This window comes from Corvus cornix, chromosome 1, assembly GCF_000738735.6.
Source record: "Corvus cornix cornix isolate S_Up_H32 chromosome 1, ASM73873v5, whole genome shotgun sequence".
Taxonomy (NCBI): Eukaryota; Metazoa; Chordata; class Aves; order Passeriformes; family Corvidae; genus Corvus; species Corvus cornix.
In genome coordinates this window covers 78,992,407-79,014,556 of record NC_046332.1, presented here as the reverse complement: position 1 = coordinate 79,014,556, position 22,150 = coordinate 78,992,407, and the positions used below count along the sequence as shown (strand labels likewise).

General features: G+C 40.3%; 1 protein-coding gene across 1 annotated transcript in view; it reads right to left on the bottom strand.

The window, feature by feature from the left end:
* Positions 1-22,150, bottom strand: part of PCCA (propionyl-CoA carboxylase subunit alpha) — a 274,195-nt gene that overhangs the window by 2,856 nt on the left and 249,189 nt on the right. Inside the window, exons 22-23 of the mRNA XM_039561855.1 lie at positions 13,122-13,262; positions 755-832 (exon numbers count right to left, since the gene is read on the bottom strand). Coding sequence (XP_039417789.1) covers positions 755-832; positions 13,122-13,262 — 219 coding nt within the window. The remainder of the gene's footprint in view (positions 1-754; positions 833-13,121; positions 13,263-22,150) is intronic.

Sequence of the window (22,150 nt, the reverse complement as noted above, 5' to 3'; positions counted from 1 at the left end):
CCAGGTGATGGTTTCAGGCTGTGAATTCTAATCTGGCACAGGGATGCTCTGAAGTCCCAACTTGAGGTCTGACAGTCCCCAGACCAGCTGGGGTTTAGGGCATGCCCTTGTCACAAAAGCTTAACCAGTTCCCTGCCCAGAGTGCTGGTTTTGGCACATCCTACACTGCAGGAAAGTCCCAGCTCCAGAGCTGCAACGTTGATTCCTCAGAAGCAAGATACCACAATGCACAGCCTTGCAAAGCTTAACAAATGTGCAGATCTAGGCTTGATATTTAACAGTCACAATAATAAAAAATTGCTGTTTTCTCCCTCCTGCAAAAGCACTTTCTATGCCTTGTTCTGGGTGGGTTTTTTTAATGTCAAATTATTTGCCATTAAATAATTAACTGGCAAAGAGATCTCTCCTCTTCAGTTGCTCTCCAGAAAGATGAAATTTGGAGAAATGGTCTGCAACACCTTTCAATTCAACTTGGCATTGTAACATCACAGAAAACAAATCATTTAAAAGAAAGAGAGTTATATGAATTTCCGAAGCCAGTAAAACTATTTCCTGCTGTGCTATCTAAGGCTCGGAACTACTTAACAGCATTCACAGCAGATGCAAATGTTACAAAATTAAAGACACCTCACTTTGAAAGACTTACAACAATCAGACTTAATTCCTTAACAACCAGAATCCTCCTTCTTTTCTTTTTAAATTCTATCCTGTTTGACAAGTTGCATATGGTTTTAAGTGACCTAAGGTAGCTTACCTTGCCTGTTTTAGCAGCAATCATACTGTTCTGCATTTTCATTGCTTCAATTACACAAATCTCTTGACCTTCCGAAACCTGGTGAAATTCAAGCAGTACAAAATGAGGACAGAGGATTTGAAATGTTCCAAGTGTAATGATTCTTATGGAAAATAAAAGGATTATTTCATTAAATGCTACAAAGACTTTCATGACACAAGTCAAGTCAGCCAGTTACAACAGTCTCAACAGAAATGACAATCACAAAACTGGCAGCAAAATAGGGGAAAAAAATCACCTGCTTAAAACTATCACTCCAGGCCAATCTGAAAGGCTCCTCTCCCATCACATCCATTCAGCTCCAACTTCTACAGTTCACATTCCACAGTTCACACCACCACAGTTCAATATCAATTAAATGCAGAGCAAAATTTAATTTGTGCATTTTTGGCCGGGGAACTTTTGCTTTGCTTCCCTGGCACGGGGCCCACAGATACTCATACTGATTCAGAAGCCAGAAGTTTCTTGGCAGGTGTCCAGGGGAGCTTGGGCTGGAAGGTCCAGCAATACCCAGTGGGCTGATGCTGAGGAGAATGTCACCCCTCTGCACATGGCAGCATTTGATGGCAGCTGATGACTTTGGACTGACAGAAAGGAGCACACTGGTGAGGAGCCACCAGCTCTCATCCACAGGGGAAGCGCCACGGAGACAAACCCATCACTTTCACCACAGCTCAGAGCTCTTAAAAGGAAATCCTGAGGTTTCCTCTTTCTGCTAGTCTGTGTCCTGCTAACAGGCATGTGCAAGCTCAAGGTCACCAGGAACCCACTGGGCTGCTCTGCTGGATTCCCTGTGCCTCCCAGTCAGATCCTCCCTCCAGTGTCTTGGACCACCTTGCACAGAGGAAAATGCCACTCAACGCTTGACTGTGGTTGGGGGGGCTGCCTAAACATGAGGGGCAAACCAGGGGATTGGGAATTTACCCGGTGTAACCCAGTGATCAGCCGGTCATCCCACAAAGATGATGTATGCCAGAGAGGGAAGGGTGCCAGGCCCTAAATGCCAGGATTTAGGATCTCTACACTCCTATGGGATGCCTGGTTCCAAGTGCCCACTGCAAGTCTTTTCATGGGCACTTTTGCAGATGGAGTCTGCTATTCCCTCATTATCCCAGCAAGTTTGGGATGCTTTCACTCTGATGTCAAGTTTCATTAAAGAGGATAATCTGAAACCTGCAGAAATCTGGTTTATGCACTGTTATATGTGCCAGTGCCAACAAAATGTTTGTTTATGTATACACATATATACACATAGATGTATTTCTCTAATTATATGTAAAATGAATAATACCTATTTAAGGACAAGTGTGTACCACTTTGGAGGAATATATTAACAGACAGATGTGAAGTCAGAGATGAAATGCGCATTGCATGAAGAACATTCCAAAAATTTAAGTAAGCTATTTTTTCACTAACTGACTGAAAAGCACCGATGTCCGCCTATGGATTCTGAGCAAAACAAAACAAAAAACATTACCTTAAAAGGTGCTTACACACCCTTTCTCCAACAGACTGGCAACAACAGTATGACAGGTTTTAGAGGGTAAATATGGAAAGCATTTGCTATGGGAATAGGGTGTACTAACTGGATACAGACAATAACCAAAACCCAGCACTTCACCTGCACAAATTCCATCCTGAGCTTCAGGCAAGCATTTAAGTCATTAGCAGGTGTCCAATTCGGTGAATAGTATCAAAGACTTGTTCTTTGTCCCCAGTTATTTCCCCTCTATTCCCTTTGCCTGTCTTTTGTCTCCTTACACACCTGCTGCTCTGCCCTTAGCCTTGTCCCAGCAGCGCACTCTTCCCTTCCTTTCCTCTTCTCCTCCCCTTCTCCCTACCTCATTGCTTTTCTTCCATCTGCTCTGAACTTTCCACACATTTCTGAGGTTAAGAGGAAGCAATGAATATCTACTTTGGATTCAAAAAGAAAGAAAAAAAAACAGGCAAGAAAGTTTATTGGAAAAGGGTTTTGTTTTAATGCTATTACTAAAATACGTGTTTCAGAAATAACTTTGCCACCCTCTGGTTAAGCTCAGCTATCAGAGAGCCAAGAACACAAGCCTCTAGAGGTTGCTGGAGATTGAGATGCTAAGGAGGATAGATCTGAATTCAGTGGCCTAACTACAAGGCCAAAAGAAACTCTTTCCTTGAGATATTACATGTAAGATGGTTTCATCAGGAGGATGGTGTGCAAATGAACCAGTTAGCAATTATCCAAACAGAGTTCTGGAGACACATCTACAGGAAAAGACAGAATTGTCTCAGTAGATCTAAAGTATGGTGCTAAAATGCCAGGAAGTATTAGTGATTGTGGGATGGAAATATCCCTTAATCTGAATTTCTTCTCCATTTCCCCTCTTTCTCAAAAATAAAGTTTTTGTGTTTTCTATTATACCTGCTGGGTTGATGACAAAGGGAGCAGTGTCTGGGAAGGAAATAAGCCCCCCAACCCACAAAATTTATAGTCGAAGTATCCAGTTAACATGTAGTCTTACTAATTTGAAAGGAAGGAGGCACTTTCAGCAGATATCACGTGTGAAAATGCCGTGTCAGTACTTCTGATGATGTGCAATTTGTTGAAAATTATCTTGGTGCAAGTGTCACTTGAGCACAGAAGTTTAATTACTGTTCTTATGTTAAACCTTTACAGCTCCACTCATTGTGTTGAAAAGCGACAAATCCTAAAATTAGGCACTTGTATCTCTCTTTCCTCTTTTTCAGTCTTTTGGGCATTGTCCAATTTCTTTCATTCTATAATTGCACATATCCTTTTGCCTGTTATTTAGCCTGCAAATGAAAACTGCAGAGATGCATACAACTTCTTGCTGTCTAACTTATTTAAGGATTTATCTGGACCATTTTTAATGCTGCATTTTCATAGTGTAATTTATTTCTTTCAGTGGATGGTAAACCAGTGAAAACCACCATCTTTACATTTCCATTTAGAGAGGCATCAGTGATGACCCAAATCTGTCAAAACAGGCAACTAAAATCAAACAACAAATCTCATTTATTTGAACCAAGTAAAGTAAAAGGGCTCCTTTTCTTAAAAGACATTAATCTCAGGTATCTTTTTCACAGAGTTACACTACAGACAAATCGACCCTTACGTTGTTTGGTATATCAAAATAAATGAGTGATTAACTGCTAGACCTGCAGTCTGTATTTTAGCAGTTTATTTCTGCACAGTGCAGTTCAAAGTAGCTGTTCAGTTTTGTTCTCCATAGAGTGGAAAGGAAAAAGAAACAGAAGAGAAAAAGAAAAAAAGAGAAGAAAAAGGATCATTGAAGAGAGGGGTACTTAACATCTCGATGCTGCTAGCAATTGTAATGTGAATTTGGGAACAGCCGATGGTGCTGTCTGAATAACTCAGGGACTGCACGGTGGTTGTTCTCTTCGCTGGCCGAAAGGTTACACAGGGAACTGTCTCCGGTCATTTCCCAACCAAGCAACTCACGCCACAGGGTGGAAGCAGAATCTGAGGAGCAGCAACGCCGACCCGCTCTCATTGCACCTACATGAGGGCCATAAAGACTATCCACGCTCAGAGATAGGGCTCTTTAAAGCTCAGAAGCACGAAAAGACAGCGCACACCCGAGGGCATTGCTACCACGGGATCTTTGTGAATATGGTGCACTTTCTGCAGACTTTTGTGCGTCATCGGACAAAGACTTAATGATTGTGACAGGACGTCTCCCGTGTTAGGCTTACAAAATGGTCACAAGCCCCACAAGTCTTTCTGATAAACCCAATGGGCACTGATGTATTTCCCCGCTCTCTGTCTAATTGGTGTAAAGTTTGCAGATCTGAATCACGGATCTTTTATCCAGCTTGCTGCGTCCTCTCCTTTGACATGAGGTCAGGGTTCACATTCGCATCCGATTATCGAAGTGGCACTCATTAACCGGCAGCCTGCCTCGCACCAAAATGAGTTCGCTGGAAGGGGAACTCGGCCCATTTACTCAGCAGATTTCAGCATTTTAAGGAGGCCCGAATGTCACACAGTATTGCTACGTTTTGAGGAGTTTCAGACATCTCCAGCTGATGATTAATTGTGAGTGATGGGAAATAAAATCCAGTAAAGCCAGCTGCTTGCCATGGTCGGCAAAATTACTATAATGGCTATAGGCTGCCAATTTTCCAGTTTTACTGGCAAGTCTTCCAAGTGTAATTAAGGGAAGTTATAAATGATATGGAAATCTATCAAGTCCCATTTATTTTCAGAGGACTCTTTCCCCTGAGACTTTTATCTTCAAGCTTATAGTTTGCTTTGTTGTGCTAATGATTTAAACCACTTCTTATTTCTGATTAAAGCCCCCAATATCCTTCACAAGAAGTTAGATCCACTTTATTCAGAAGGATTTAAAGAAACAGAAGCCTTTTTAAAGTTGTGTTTGTAAGCCGTGCTGAGCTCCCACTTCCTCTGTGGAGGCGTAACAGAGCATCCTCCATCTTAGGCACCTCACTACCATCTGGATTTCCACTTCTGACAAATTCTGGGGACAGTGAGAGATTTGGTGGGGAAGAAGGGAGAGAAAAGAGTGAATAAAAATAAAATAAAATTTTAAAAATCCACCATCAATGAAACCCCAACTTGCCTCCCAATCCTAAATCCTTCAAAAACAAAGATCATAGGTGCTGCTTAGACACCAGACATTTAGCACAGAGTGGTGTTGCTCACTAATGTTGTTTGATTTGGAATAAAAGCATGAAAATGATGTGCAAAGGCCTAAAATTGGAGATGTAAAGGATGACTGCACAGTATTCCATTTCTCAATTTCATCCTTCAGAGCCACAAAATGGGGGTGATACAGTTACTGGATGAGATTTACAGTAACAGCTGTGGTCTTCCCACACAAGGGAGGACCTTCTAATGGGCTAAGGTCTGTTTTGAACAGACGGGGAGTAGCAAAACAAGGTTCCCTATTAAGGGTGTGCAGTAATATTCCTGATAAAGAAAATGAGTAGTGGTAGTCAGATTGCTTTAAAAGACCTAAATCTCCTTTTGCTGTTAAAAAAAAAAAAAAACAAACTAGAGCTATTTTAGAAAGTGCTAACTGCTAAATAAACGAAAGACATGTAAATGTGAGGGTTTGTTTTTTCCTTAATCTCCTCCCTACAAACTGTAAAGAATGCATAGGAACCAGTGCCAGGGGCATATGGCTTTCTCCTGTGCTGAACATTCATACAAAAGACAGGTTCATCAGTCATTGGAGTATCTGGATAAAAAATTAGCTCCTGATGGATGGTATTTAGAGCTTACCTGCTGCTAGTACATTACCAGAGAAGCACAGGTTTTGAAACCCACATGACATTAGAAACTGCAGACCATGAAATACCCCACGTGCAGGCGCGCTCATAATGTACACCAGGTTATACAAAATAAGAAATAAGCTATTTAAACCCTCTGCCTAAAATTGGGCCCGCTGCAAGGAACCCTGGGTCAGCCCTACACAGGCCAATTAATGCACAGCATCTGCTGTATAGAAGCCGTGCATGAAGCACTTCCGAATGATTTCAGCAATTAAAAGAAAACTGTTTCCTGCCTGTTTTGACAGCAACTGTTTCAATGCAAGAGTGAGCACCAAATCATTGTGTGCAGCTGAAAAAATTAAGTCTCTTTTTTTTATCTTGTGAAAAGGAGGTGGGAGGGATGAAGATTTCTTACGGAATCGGATCGCTCTTTTGTTGTCCGACATTCTGTGTTTTTCTGCCAAATTAGACAGAAGGCTCCAAGGGTTTACGGGGCCCTCTACAGTATCACCTTCTGGTGCACTGTGGCTCCCTAAAAAGACGGATCAATATCAACCCTGCTGATTTGCCTACAAAAGTGAAAATCCCTCAATTACATTTTAAGACCATTATATTTAGCACACAGGTGCTCTGATGCGTAACATTTTTAAGGCTCTTAGAGCTTTAGTGGAAAAAACCAGTGACAGCCCTAAGCAAACATAAGCTTAGATTTGGTTAAAAGTGAAGTGAGAGTTGTATTTTATTGGTATCTCTATGCTGCAGCTTAAGTCCTTGTCGAGCCTTGTAAGTAAAAAGGGACGATGCAAGATAGTGCCATATGAAAGAGAGTTGTTATCCTCTCTTGTAGCCCTCTGCAAAATAGTTGCAAACATGCAACTTGTTTATGCTCATGCAAAACCACTGAACAGTGAATTAAGTATGCATTCACTGCATGCTTAATAGATACTGGGAAGATACTGGGAATTTCATTTGTTTGTTTAAACTTAGTCCGTGCTAGTATCATTCCCTTCCCAGATTTTTTTCTCTCTGACTTGTTGGCAGTCTGGCAGCCAGCATCCAACAAGAAAACAAATCAAAAGGAATTGGATGAGCAACAATTGCAATTCCTTGGCATTGTCCATTACCATGTAAAATAATTAGTACAACTTTTCTCTACTTTCCAAATTAATTTTGAAACCAGAGCTACAGAACTGCAAATATAATCAGCAGCAATTAATAGTACTTGACAAATCACTACTAAACTTTTTTTGCCACACTCCTTTAACGAATGAATCTGAACACAGCACATCCCACATCTTATGACCTCTGACTAAAGGTCACTGATGTCCCCCTGACAGCAATCAGCACTGGTCATTGCACTCCCACTTATCCAAAACACCCTGCCCCAACTGCCTCTGCCATCCCAGGGTGCTGGGGAAGTGATATGCAGGCAGAGCACTTCTGGGGCTATTCTTTGGCTAACTCAGCCCAACCTGTAGCAGTCAACTTTTTTAGTAACACCTAAAAAGTTGTTTATTACTTGAAAAGGCAAAGCACACCAAAATAATAATTTAAAAATTGTATTAATTCATCTCAAGGGATTGGTAACATTTTTTCCCCTTGGAGGAAACTCTAATAATATTAACTATTTCTAATTGATCATCAAAATAGGATTTCCTTCTTAACTACACCGTACTCGAACACAAATCTCAAACTGTGCAATTGCATAAAATATACAGTAAATTTTTTTTCCAAGTCAAATATAAAAAAATACATAAATACATTATAAACTATTATTATAATTAATTTTTTTCAATGTAGCCACAATTAGTACTTGTGGCCCCATGTAATAAGAATGGTGAAATATTTGAATACTTTTACTCTTGAAATTATACAACTGTGAAAAAGTTTTCATTTCCTGTTTACTGACGGGGTTTTTCCCCTAAAAGATATGCCCCAAGAAAATTGTCAAATACATAGAATCATAAAAACAACGTGAGGTTTGTGACTGTGTTTTGTCAAGTTTGCAAATTCCCTTCAACTGACAGGTGGAGTTTTTATTTGCTCTGAAGAACAGGAGCAAGGAAAGGAGGGAAAGGGAAAGAAAGAGGAAAGACAACTATAAGAGAAAAAGGTTCACACACAAGAGAAAAGTACTATTCGAACTAAATAACATCTTACTAAATTACTGATACCATATTCATCCAAATAGAATGTGAAACATAAGCAAATACATTTTTACAGTTTTAACCTGGATGTTGTTTCTCTGCTATAAATTCCAATTAGTATAAGATTAAAAAAGAGAATTTTTTTTTTTAGGATTTTGAGGTCTGAATGGCAAATACAACTTTAAACAATACACAACTGCCTGATGGCAACAAGTAAATTTAGAACTTCACCTTTTCTTTCACAAGAATGAATAAAGTAGTGACAAACAGAATTTAGAAAGCTGTTTTGTTTTGGTCTTTAGTAGTGAGCATTTCAGCAGTAGAGGTCAAGCAAAACATCTTTTCCCATAGCAAAAACTTCCCAAGGCTTGTGAGATGGAAAATCGTGAATAAAGATTTTTTTTAAAAAATATTCTTCTAAAGAATAACAAGAGAAATTGAAATAAAATGCATGCAACTGAACTGAAAGAGGAATGCAGTTTAAAACTTTTTCTTCAATTACTTTTAAAAGGTGGTAACTTTTACAAGTTATACAGCTGAAAAAGCAGCCTTCAAGTTACCCAATTTTGAAATTACTGAGACAATTAGCATCTACATTTAACAGCTGACATTTTGGTAGGAAAAAAATCGGTGCAGTATTAATCCCCACGGCTACACTAGCATCAATCTGAAATCATAAGGAATTTTCATATGAGAAAAGTACATTTAAAAAATTGCTTGAATGGTGACAACTTCCAAAACCTGGAATACTCAATCTACTGGAAAGAGGAAATTTAGAAACTTTGGTGAAAGTAAGCAATAGTCCTCTTCTTTTAGCTGCAGTCCTACAAAGGCTCAGTAACACTGGGGTGTTTACCCAGAGGTGCTTTCCTTTTACATATTTGGGGGGGGGGGGGGAGGGGGGAAGGGGGGAATCATTAAAGTGATTTAGGTTGCCAGGTATTAGGCATTAGCTTATTGACCAATGCTTGGCTTAGTAATGACACCCATCCTGGCTAATGTTAGTAAAAAAGAAAAACGACCAACAGAAACATACAGCTAGAAGAAAAACACCTTTGCATTCCTGACAGGCAGAAAACTGAAAAAGCAAAAACTATTTTCATAGGTGAAAATATAGCAAAGACTGCAGGACAATCAGGACAGCTAAGATCTTTCTTTGTTGCTGTCGATGGTTCAGATTACCAAAGTTGGAATCAGCAGTGGCAACACTTTGGGTGTGTTTGCTTTAGGAACAACAACATTGCTTTACCTGTGCAACCATTAGGATCTAGATCTATCCCCGCTCCTGCAGTTTCAGTGCACAGAATCCTACATGCACACAAACCAAGCCAAACAACTCAACACAAAGAAGAAATGTTTTCAAGTGCCCGCCCGTGTCCTGCCCTCTGAGTAAATAAAGGAATTTGTGCAGCTTTAGTAGTTTTTATGTTGCTGTCTTTGTGGTAGCTGTGGGTGAGATTAGAACCATGTGCAGTGCCATCTCCACACTCTGGCATAAAAATCCTGCTGTGTGCTAGCAGGGCTGGATTGTGTTGCCAGCAGGGTCAGCAGAAACAGAGCAAGTTCCTTGCCTGGACTCTTGAAGTCCAGTGGTTTCTCTGGACCATGGCACCATGAGGAACCAAAAAGTAATTCTCCCAAAACCAAATTTCATCCTAATGCACACGATCATTAACAACCTACTAAGAAAACAAATACCCAAACACCTTCATTCTCCAATAAGGGATATATTTCCTATATTAATGGGACTGTGTTATCATGAGGAATGTAATCTAAATTTAAATCTTCTTTCCCTAAATAATATTAACCTTCTTTCTAGTCAGCCAGATTTCTGTTTCATTGTTTATGTTGCTTTCTGCTTCTGAGTGCCTTCATTGTGCTTCCAGGAATAACTGAGTGACAACTAATTACAGTCTTCTGATCACATGAAGGAAAATAAAGAAAGTAGAAAGTAACTAAAAACCTAAAGAAATTGGCAGCATCACAAGTTCTGCTTCTATCTAAATGACAAACAGCACTTCCCCACTGTGTTACTAAAATCTACAGATCATCTTACAGACAAAAAAAAAATAAATTCCTTGCATATGCAATATCTTTTGGCAAAAAATGAATTGAAAACTGCTTATCAGACCAGCTGGATAGAGGATGCTCACGCAATCTTCTATCAGGCTTCATCAGACCAAAGTATTTCTCAGCAACAGCAGACGAAAGGGAACACTATGCTTCAAGTAAAAACAATGACACATTGAGTGGGGAAAACTAACCCAGAGATCAGCACTGCTTTCTCATTTGGCTACAGAAACATGGAGGGGGACTAACAAACGCCGTATGCTTTACCTGACCAGGCACGATGCCCTGGAGCTGAACCGTAGGCAATAAACACGAGTTTGCCAGTGCGGCCAGTCAGACAAAGATGAGATGACCCTCTCTAGGTGCTTTTTCACCACTTGTAAAGTTGCACCTGAAGGAGGGGGATGACAGCTCAGCTCCCTGTGCTACTGACCACTCTGAGAGCGTCTCTGTGAGCACAGAGACTGTGCTGCACTAACACCGTAGTGCGCAGCTCACAGCTTAGGGCAAACAGTCTCAGAGCAGCTATAACCAGACAGCTTTATTGCTAGCAGCAGCAACACCTGAAGGGAAAGATGGACAACTACCTAACGTTCTCCCATTTTTCAGCTGTGCTGTTTTCACACACCGTGCAAATTTGAGGTGCCAAACCCAGTGGCAAGCACACAGAATAGGAGCTACTTAAATTCCCATTTCTCCAGCGCACTAAAGACTTTTCCCAAGCAGTGTAACAAAAAGAGCTGTATTTATCAAGGAGCTACAGCTCCCTGCCCATCATGCCTTCAGCAGCTGTAGTGGGTGAGCTGGTTTCTGACAGACAGCCAGGATGCGTAATCTGAATCCCACCATCCCACTGCTCATTCAGTGCCGATAGCTGATGTTACCCTCATTCGCTTGCTGGCTTGCTTTTTTTTAACGTTTTGACACTAGTCCTGAAAAGGAAGGATTTAAGTTAAACCCTTTTCAACAACGCAAATGTGTTTTTTGCAATTAAAGCCACACAATTAGCAATGACAAGCTCAGGTCAGCAGAACATAGATTATGCCGTTCAGATGCTCTGCCTCAACTCAGTGCCTCCAGCAAAAAGCTGCAGGAGAGGAGAAGAGAAAAAAAACCTCACACACGTTATTTAAGAACTTGTGCTCTGATGCACAGCACCACTTGTGGATTTGTGGAGGAAGGTTCATTTATTTATTTACTTAAAATCCCTTAGGCTCTGGCCTCCTTCTCCACTGATTGTATTCCTTCAAGACAACAAGAACTATTCTTCGGGGCAAGAAGGCTGGTAAGATTTAGAATTAACTTCTCAAAAATAAATATTAAACAAAATTTTTAAGTCTTAAAATCCTTGACTTAAAAATGTTTCCCTTAATTCTTCACAAAAAGAAAAGTATTTGCTTATGATCTCCCTCATTCAGCCACTTGTATTGCCTAGACAGAGAAAGCAGATTCCTCTGTCCATGTCATGACATAAAGAATAATTTTAATTGAATACCGTTCTTTTGTTTTAAAGTATCTAAACTGTGTGTGTGCATGTATAGATCACAAACCAGAAAGCTAAGTGTAGAAGCTAAAAGAATTTCTAATTTCTTATCAGCTTAACTTAGATCTGTTTCCTCTGAAATGTTTTTATTTCATTATTACAAACATTGGCACCTACAGATCTTTTATATTAACATGATGACTTCGTTCTCGCTGTACACAGACAGAAATGACCATATATTTTAAAACCAAAGGTGCTATCATAGCAAAATGTAAGCAAATATACCACTTTGCCAGCATGATCGATGACTGCCACCTAGTAAGTGCAAAGCCACTTTTGGATTTCAGATCTTGATCCCATTTCTGAATCATCTTTCAAGAAAATCTAGGTTTCATTGCCATAAATCATGAACCCTGTGACTAAAGTTTCTGTTTGTATCTAAGTGCCACATACATGTTTATGGCATCATTTAACTGACAACAGTACTTTAATATGCACGATCTGATTCAAATATTCCTGTGTCTGCAATCACTCCCTTGTTTTCAATGGTTATGAGAAATAAGGGCCTCGACCTTAGGAATAACATATGATACAATGTGGTAGAATTTAATATAAAGCTGAGTTCAAGTCAGTGTTTATACACAACTTTAAAACAAAAATTTGTTCCAACTCAAGGTGAGGTAAGGAGCACTGTAAATCCCCCAGACAGCAACAGCATAATCCCTTGCCCTTCTGTATGGCAAGTTTATTCCTTCTGCTAGACAAGACTACCACATAAGACTGGAAATTACCAGCATAGAATTCCCAACTCACGTGTCTTGCAAAACGATAACACAAGGCTTCTTAAAAAAAAAAAAGAAAAGAAAAGAAAAAGGGGTAAAGTTAAATATCTGTCCCGTGTTCCTTTTTTTTCTAGTAATATTTTCATTACTTCAGGGCAGAAAATCAACAGTCTCCTCCTGCTAGCACTAACAGCTTTTATATATATGTGTGTGGGTGGGTATATATATACACACACATTTATGTGAATTTACACACAATTTCCTCCCGTGTACCCGTCTTGCCCTTCAAGGTATTTGGGATACAAAACCAAGCTATCTCTTTGAGTTTCTGCTGTGGACTTGTACCAGGCTGAAAATTTTCCTTTTAAAGCCAGTTTAATTTGAATTGTTTTTCCTTATTAGTTTTTATAATTCGAACTAAAAAGAGCACACATCCTTCTGCACACTTTATTTTACAGGTGATTTAAAGAAACAAAACCAAAACAACAAAAACCCCCCCCAAACCGTGCGACCTGTAGTTTCAGTTGCACCAAGGAGAAATTTCTGTGCGATATATATGAAAACGCAGATATACAGATCGCATTTCTTACCATGTCCCCAGGCTTGACAGAAACTGCCACCACTGTTCCAGGCATGGGAGATCTCAAAATGCTGGAGGTGTCCTCTACTGCTTTCTCTGGCATGTACTTGCTCAGCTCCGCAGCAACCTTCATCAGTATTTGCAATTTGTACTAAAGAATAGGAAGAGGAATGTTTTAGAAAACTGTACCTTGGTGAATTCCAGTCAATAACCTGCATTATTTTATGGCATGTTTTTATGTAATACATCTGTTAGCTGTTCTTCACAGGAGTGTCTAAAAACACTGTTTGAAATCTTTATTCAGAGTTTCTTTTTTAGGATGTAGATAGAAGAATATGCAACCCCAGTTTGCAGCAAAGTGCACATAAAACAAAAGAATCAAGTACAGTAAAGAGATGTCAGACTCATTTTAAAATTGGGGGTAGAGAGGGGAGATGCAAATTTAAAAACAAAAATGCCCTTATGCTTGCTGCACATTATCTTTGGTGGATAAGGAATATTGAGGGATTCTTTTCTAGTGCAGTGATGAATTGGAAATTGACCTTTTGGGAAAGTCTGCCACACTTTCAATGACATGACTGATCTTACATTTACCTTTTAAACATTTCTTTTTTACCATGCATTTAATGTTTGAAGTTAGCAATTTGCTTGGATTTTGCAATTAAAACCTATTAACCGATTTCAATTCTGATTTTTCATGCATAAGCAGAACAATCAAACGTTGTTGTATTGAATATGCTTTATCTGCAACAAAACCCATTCAGCAGCCAATATCTATCTTGAGAAAATAATGTTTTCTCTAGTATATTTTACAGCAATTAAAAATGGAAGGGAATTTGATGACCCTCAGGTGAGAGCATCCCTTTAAAAAAAAACCTTTCTGAAGGCATATAAACGTTGCCTAAAGTGATTTCGGCCCCAGGGTTTTAGTTTTTAAAAACTTGCCATCAGCTGGCGAGCTCCCTGCCCTCGGACAAACGGACGGACGGACAGACGGCACCGGAGCAGCCGGGAGGGAGCGCCCGGAGCCAGTAGATGCAGCAGGTCTCTGTGTGACACTGCCGCCTCGCCGGGGCACACCGAGCGAAGGCCAGCGCCGCACTTCATCAATAATTCAAACAAAGGTTTTAATAATAAGCATTCGACGGACGGCATTTACAATTCAAATGCGTATTTTGCTGATGTAAAGTTCAACACCTTGCTTGGAACAGTATGTTTTCCTCCAAAACAATTAGCTATTGTTTTATTAACAATAAAATGTCTTTACTTTTCATTTTTACATGGACAGAAAAAATCCGATATCCTTATGGTGAAGGTAAAGGGGGACTCTACCTTCTGCTTCAGTAGGAAGCAGAACAAGGTATTTAGAAATACATGCAAAAGGTGATTAACTCTGCAGTGACATCTTTAAAATGCAGCTTTCAAAGCCAAATTAAAACCACGTAACAGAGGATTATCATCCTCCATAACTGGTGTGTGGACACACAACATTTTGTGAGATGAACAGTGCAGCAGCCATTCACCCAGAAATACTTGCTTCTAACCAGAAATAGAGGCAAATAGTTACATGAACCGATCCACCATACGCCAGTAAGTGCAATAAAATGCCACAGCAATATTCCCTGAAGCTGCAAGGGGCACCCAAAGATCGGAGGACCCATTCCCAGCCATGTGCCTCGGTTACAATTGACGGGGCACGGGGAAACCAGCACCATTTTGTATGCAGAAAGCAGCTTTAACTCCAAGCCTCCCGCAGGCATCATCATGGCAATTAAGACTGTGGCACTCACAATTTCCACCCAAAAAACCCAGCTAGCTCTCTCCCTGCTCAAGCAACTGCGTTCAGTGCGCTGTGCTCGCCGCAGTTCTTTTTCCAGGAGCGAGGTGCACGTGTGCGAGCAGACGCGCGCACGGACACGCGCTCCCGTGTGTAGGGAGAGGGCAGGCGATGCCTATAGGAGAATTGGCGACATAAGTTGCAAATAGAATTGCAGCAGTGTGACAAGTCAAATAATAACATCTTATGCGTGTTTCTTTACTCTTGAGTGTCTGTTTTGCAATCAAGACATACAAGTGTCTGCCAGTTTCTGAAGGATATGATCCTTAAGTGAAATTACTGTGCAAATAAAAGCTTTTTAGTCCTATTAAAATTCATCTGAGTCATAAGTGGCAAGGAAAAAAAGCTTGCAGAGTGTATTCTGCTGTCAATCTAATAAACATTCTGTGTAGAGGGACTATTTATCAAAGATAAATTGTACTTAAAAGTCCTTCATTAAATCTATGGGGGGGAATATAATTACACCAAATTGCACAGTTTCAGTATCCATGGTTGGTGTCTTCTTTGTACTCAGAGTTTGAAAATAAATTTTCAAAAAAGAAAGAAGAAAAAGGAAGAACACAGAAATAAGTTATATTTGTGGACTGTATGCTTCTTGCAAGAGACTATTTTGATATGATTTTAAAGGATTAGGTTTAGATGCCATTTAGTTTTTTAAGCCACATTAACACTGCTGAGCTGCCCAATTTCAAAATTTAAACTTGAAGAGAAAGCCAGACCTTCTGCATTCATCTAGGTTACAGTATTTCACAGGGGTTGAAATACAGAATTCCCTATGCACTTCGCAACATTCAGCAGTGGGGGAAAAACATATTCCTCAGTATGCTGCACTTTAAAGCTCAGTTCTCCACACCAAGCTAAAATATCCCTACCAAACATTGTTTTTACTATCTTTATAATTTTCATATCTTTTAGATTCCTTTCTCTGCAGGACTCCTGCTTTGCTTGGAGTGAGATGTAAGAGTCAGTACTCTCAAAGCTTTAGAACGCAGGTCTTTGTTATTGATGAGCTGTTCCTTTTCCTTTTGTATTTGTTTATTGTTCTTTAGTCTGTTTGGGGGATAAGCAAGTTACTGTAATCAAAAAGTAAAAAATAACAACAGTAAACTTCTGGGGAAAGGCCTTTTTTGGCACAGTTGGTTCACAAATGACCTTTCAGAATATAAAAAGACAAAGCCGCAAAGAAAGGTTCCTTCTCTAAGATTACCTTTGATGTATTTCTGCTGCTGGCTGGACCCCACTAAATACCTGCATAAATATCCCTTTCTGATGCTGCTACTTATCCCTGGAGGTGAGCTGTGCAGTGGGGTGCAGGGTGCCGTTCACCTAACCCGGGTGCCGCCTGCAGCTCGGTGAGAGGCACAGGACTCTCTGGAAGACCACGTCAAAAAATGCCTGCCTGCCAGTGCTGCTACAACAAAGACAATTAAGAAAATACCACATTTTTTCATTACATGACAAACACTGCTGCTATGCCTTTGATTTAGCGAGAACAATGCTGAACATAGGAAGCAGAAGTTTTGATATGCTACTAACCAAATGCGGATGAGGTTCTGATTTTCTTCCTTTATCCTCAGGAGGAAGAGGAGATGGGAGAAAGAAGGGGGCGTAAATTGGGGAAGGCTGTTAAGTTTGGGTTATAAATAGAGACCAGGAGGTTTCCACTGGCCTAAACCAGAAGAAACATTTGTTGGAGTCATAAATAGATTGCAGGTGGACTCTGAGAGCAGGGAAATCTGCTAGCCATCAGATCTGTGCTGATGAGTAGTTGTCACCAGCCACTGCTCCACTCCACAGGGTTTCAAAGCCTAATTCTGCCAGCCAAAGTAAAGTCAGTAAAGCAGTACCAAAAGGAGCCATACAGCTTTTGATGGCATAGAAAACAGGTGTTTCTTTTCCACCAGACCACTGGAGTCCGCAGTCAGTTGACAAAAATTATAGTAGGGAGAAGTGATGTTACTTAATAGTTTTCTAAGGGTAACAGCTGTCCTACCTCTCCCACTAAATGAATTGGATGTTTATGTAATGCAAAACAACCTCTTAGAACCAAACCTCCATGACAAAAATAAGAACACAAAAAGGTGCAATAATAGCAATACAGGGTGGGGGTGGGGAAGAAGAAAACAAATACAATGAAAATTACATCTTGGGTTTTGTGGATTTTTTTTGTCAATACATACCCTACTGATCCCCCAAGTCAGTAGACAAGTAGACTGGCTGCTACAAAAAAGGTGGCATGGGCATATCTGGCCCCATCTGCACTTAAAAACAAGTTCCGTAGTTTGCACAGATATGGCTCCCTTACCATATATATCAGAATACTGCTAATCTTCACTAAAATGCTCAAAATTGCACTCTGTTACATCTCACACTAGTTTATTAAATATGATCTTCCCTGTTTGCTTGAAACTCATGCCCCCAGAAGCTGTAAATGTTCAAACTCCATTGGAGATTTTATAGAGCAATCACTACCCATATGTTACTTACGTTAGTGTTTGGACTGATGACCAGATGTGGATTTTCAGTATGCTCTACCCAAATGTTCAACCATGTTTTTCAAATGACTGTCATTCCTGTGGTCAGAAGGGTGAAAATCTTACGTAGCTCAGATTTCAATAGAGAAATTGTCTGCTGTGTGTCTTCATTATTTTCACTAGCCTCACAGTCTCAGGTTTGGAACCAGTGAAATGTATTAACTGTGGTCACATAATTTCCCTTTAGCATTCCTAATCCGCATCCTGCCTCAAGTCACTTCACTGCTGTCACCTGTGGTTTGACGTCATCGATTCACACGGAGTATTCTGTATTCAATGAAAGCAATGCCAAGCAATGTTCCAGTTCCAAACACAATGAGCATGCTGCCTTTTTTATTAACCATTATACGTGTCAACAACATGACCATACCCTTGCTTAGATTTCCACCACAGCATCTAAGCAGGAAAATGATGTATTTATTCCATATTACTCAACGATGTCAGGCACCACCTTCTTTCAGAGTCAAGGATTCCTTACTGAACAAGGAGAGAAATGACATTTTGCAAAGCACAGAGGCTTCATCCCCCGAGCTCTGAGTTCTAGAGCTGATTTGCTTCCACAGGGTGGTGGTGAGGATTGGCATTAACACTTGCCCAAAATAACACCACTTTTAGTCTGATGGAGGAGCAAACACTCAAACTGCTACAGAGACAGCTGATGAAAAAAATAACAAAATAGCAAAACAGTCACAAAAATCATGAGCCTTTAGTAGCAGCAAAAGGGAAGGGAAAACGAGAGGAGCCTCACCACCACGTAGTACACACTCCAGCAGCAGAAACTTAATTAGACTTGTAATTCAGCCACATTTCCCACTTTCCACTCCTTGTGTGATACATAATTAACACTCTAGAGAAACCTACCAAGGGTTAAAGCCATGCAAAAAATAGCTTCCCGGCGCTTCATACGGAGGCTGAGCGGGCAGAAGCCGCCAGCGGACAGACGGGAAGCCGGCGATGTCCTCCCGGCCGGAGCGCGCCGGCGGCCGGGCGGCGCGGGGAGCCGGGAGCGGCCGCAGCTGCCGCCGCCGGAGCAGCGCCTCAGCACAATGCTTTGACAACTCCATCAGCGCAGTCTCAAGGTAGCTGTCAATCAGGATGCATCATTTAATACAACAGCACACTAAGGATTTTCTCCTACAACCCACATGACAGCGTATCTACAGCTCTATTTATATCAGCGCCCAGTTGTGTTTACAATGCTGTTGTAATTAGAAAAGATGCAACAGGCAGCAATATTATTCAGATTCCCATTTTGCCAAGCTGCCGTGTAAAGTGCGATCTTGCTTCACAGAGTCATGCTAAATGACAAAAGCGCTATTTTCTTCAGTCTCTGTGCTCAGACAGCACTTCATTTGCAGCTATCTATAATTAGATTAATGGTGTAGTGCCGTACAAAGCAGGCCCACTTCACATCAGATAGCATATGAATTAGGACAAACACTTATTTCAATTCCAGGCAGAGAAAGCAGTGACTGGGGTATTTAGCATACCCTTTATGGTGGAATGAGATGTTAATTGTGTACCATTACCTCTAAACTGCTTGCTTGTTGTATAAATCACTGTGCTAATTGATGCAGAGATAGAAACGTAGCCACAGGCAAGAAAGCAACGGAATGAGAGCTGAAGATGGTGGATAAAGGATTATCTGGTAAAACCATATGGAGATGAGATTCCTTTGAAACCTGCCCACAAGCAGTACTACTGTGAACTACAGGGGGAAAAAGTGCTGCACTGATGCTTAAGAAAAAATATATATAGTTTACATCATCGTTTCAGAACAGAATCTTAGAAGCGAATCCAAGCCAAGCCGAAAACTGAAGAATAAATGTGTGTAATGAACCTCAACACGTGCTTCCAAAAGACAAGTCGCAGGCTGAGCATGGCCTGGGAACAGTCACCACACTGCCCGGATTTGGGGAGCCTGAGTTAATAAGTAACACTTGCAAACTATGCAAAGCAGATGTTCCCCAGACCCAACGGAGGACTAGAAATGCAGGCTCTGCAAACTGAAGATGTCTGTGCAAAAATAAAATAACTTAACAACAAAAAAAAAAAAAAAAAAAAAAAAAGAAAAAAAAAAAAAAAAAAGAAAAACCAACCAAAACATTCAAGTGGCTACTGATAAGCTAAATGTCCTGATAACGAGGAAGAAGGGAAGCAGCTTTACATACCTGTAGTAACAATTATTCATATTCTGGCCCATGATATGCAGACAAGAAAACTCCTATAAATCCCCCTTCATATACTGCACAAACAAGAGGAGAATCTCTCAGAAGTAACAAGTAGCTGTGTCAGCACCAGGACTATCAAGGCCTGCTTGTTCTCAGATGGGGTTTGTAGTTGTTCGTCATGTAAAACACCATCACAGCCTTGGGGGTATTCCCGGCTGCACTACCCAGTGTGCACCCTCTCACCTTAAAAAACCTCAGTTTAACCAAACCCTCTGACCACACTCCCTACCACACAGAGTTGCAGCTTCCTCCTCCAACTGGACACATTTTATTCAAGAAACAGGTTGGACTATAACACTTTTAGGATTCTTCCTTCTCTGATATGCTTGGCTGAAGTCGATCAGCTGAGTCAAAGGTACTGCAAAGCCAGGGAACAAACACACACATGGAGCTTTCAGCCTTAGTTTCCTAAAAATAGCATTGAAAAAAGAAGATGAACTACAATACCATCTTGAACACCTCATTTAAGGACAAGCCAGCTTGGTGATGTGCTCACCTGTGAGCCACGCTTATTCCCCTACAGACACTGTAAATCTGTTGGGCATCATTTTTGTTCTGCAAAAGAGTGGCTCTAGTACACCTTCTGGAGTCGACACTACTGCACTCTAAACCTAAATCCTCTCTTTCCCCTCTGCCCTCCAAACTATTGTATAAACTTTTTCTTTAAGTTTCTTGTTCAGAAAACTTGGTTGAACTTGTACACAGTTAAGACTTAGCTTCATGCTTTGATCACTAAAAAAATGCTAGCAACTAAAATACTACACAAATGTCCTGTTCTAAGAAAATTTATTTCCTTCTCTTTCAACATGATACTTGAGAGCAAGTGCTGACTTTCAGCCACAAGCTCTAAGATCTCAGTACAGCGAAACAAACTTCCAAAAAGTACAAGGTACCTTCCCCTTGAGTGTTCAATCCCCACTACTCCAGTGTTTGATATTGCCTTAGCTTAAAAGAGCAAAGAGAATGCGTTATGTCTGCTAGACACCTCACACTCCTAAGGTTCATTAAAAAGAGTGAGATGCTAGGTTTTCCAACCTTGTTTTTAATTTTCTTTTGGAACTACTTGTTTTTCATACTCATGGCACCTAATTATTACTTGAGGTGGGAGGGGTTAAACTGTTGCAGCAGTGTCTATTGATCCCAGTTCCCAAAGAAATACACATAACAAATATATATGCAGATGTGTATCCATGTATATAAAGGGAGGGCTTAGGGGTGGACAGTTACCCATTACAAACAAGCAGTACTAATGTAGAAATTACTGCTTGCCGCAAAAATCAAGTGAATAGCAGAAGAGAATCACGTAGTGGTTGATGAAGTGCTTCAATTACTCTGAGAGGAACCTTTAGATTATTTCCGACACAATACACCAAAAAAGAGTAAGCAGAGTGATGGTAGAGATATTTTGAAATGACAACAGAGTTCCACAGTTTTAGATTTTGGTCACCAGACATACTAGTCGGAGGACTATCTGGAGAACTAAAGGGGCCTAAGAAATAGAAACAAATGGTAGTAGAAAAATGCCCCTGTGTTGACTACTTCGAAATAACACCTCCCAAGTGTGCAGCTAGTTGACGCAAATGGAAATGCATTGAGGAAAAGAGCTGTGAAGCTGTGTAACAGTCCTGTTCCTAATCATTAATCACTTTTTTTAGGCCATTTAAACTAGCCCATTAGAGCCTGCAGCAAAATGCCAACACTCCCATCACTTGCATGTCAGCAGTGCTGGTGTTAACAGGAGAAAATATATGGTTTCTATGACTGTGCCCCAGTTCTACAGCATTTGCTACTTTTAATTGAAAGAGGCAGTTAAACACAAGGTAAATCATTCAGTTAGCTAAGCTGTTTAATAACACATAATTGATAATGTCAATATGTTACAGTGACATAATGCATCACTTTCATCACCCTTATGCTTCAAATACGGTCAACTTATACTTCAAACATTTACTTTAAATCTGCTATTTAATGACAAAGCTGGGGAGAACTGCCCTGAGTACCACATATGGAACATAGGTAAAACACTGCCTCAACTCATCTGCAGGTTGGTTAGAAACAGATTTCTGCCACAACACTTGCAAATTTGTGGAAACGGCTTGGTTACATTATTAGTGATTTACTTTTTGTCTCAAAACACCAGAAGTTCCTACTGTAATAATTTATATTTTTCTGACACAATCTGTTGAAAAAGAGTATGAAAATATCTTCACAAGAAAAAGCAACTACTTGTTTTCTGAAATGTGTCCCAATCCTGCAGGCTTTTGCCTAACTTTTCACACGTAACCAGGCCAACAGCAGCCATCAGGACTTCTTTTTAGTATAAGGCAGATCACCTGCTTAAGTGTTTACAAAATCATACCCCCTAAGCATGGAATATGATTTAGAGTAGGAAAAAATATATCTTATCAGCTATGTACAGACAGTGTGGTTAAACATG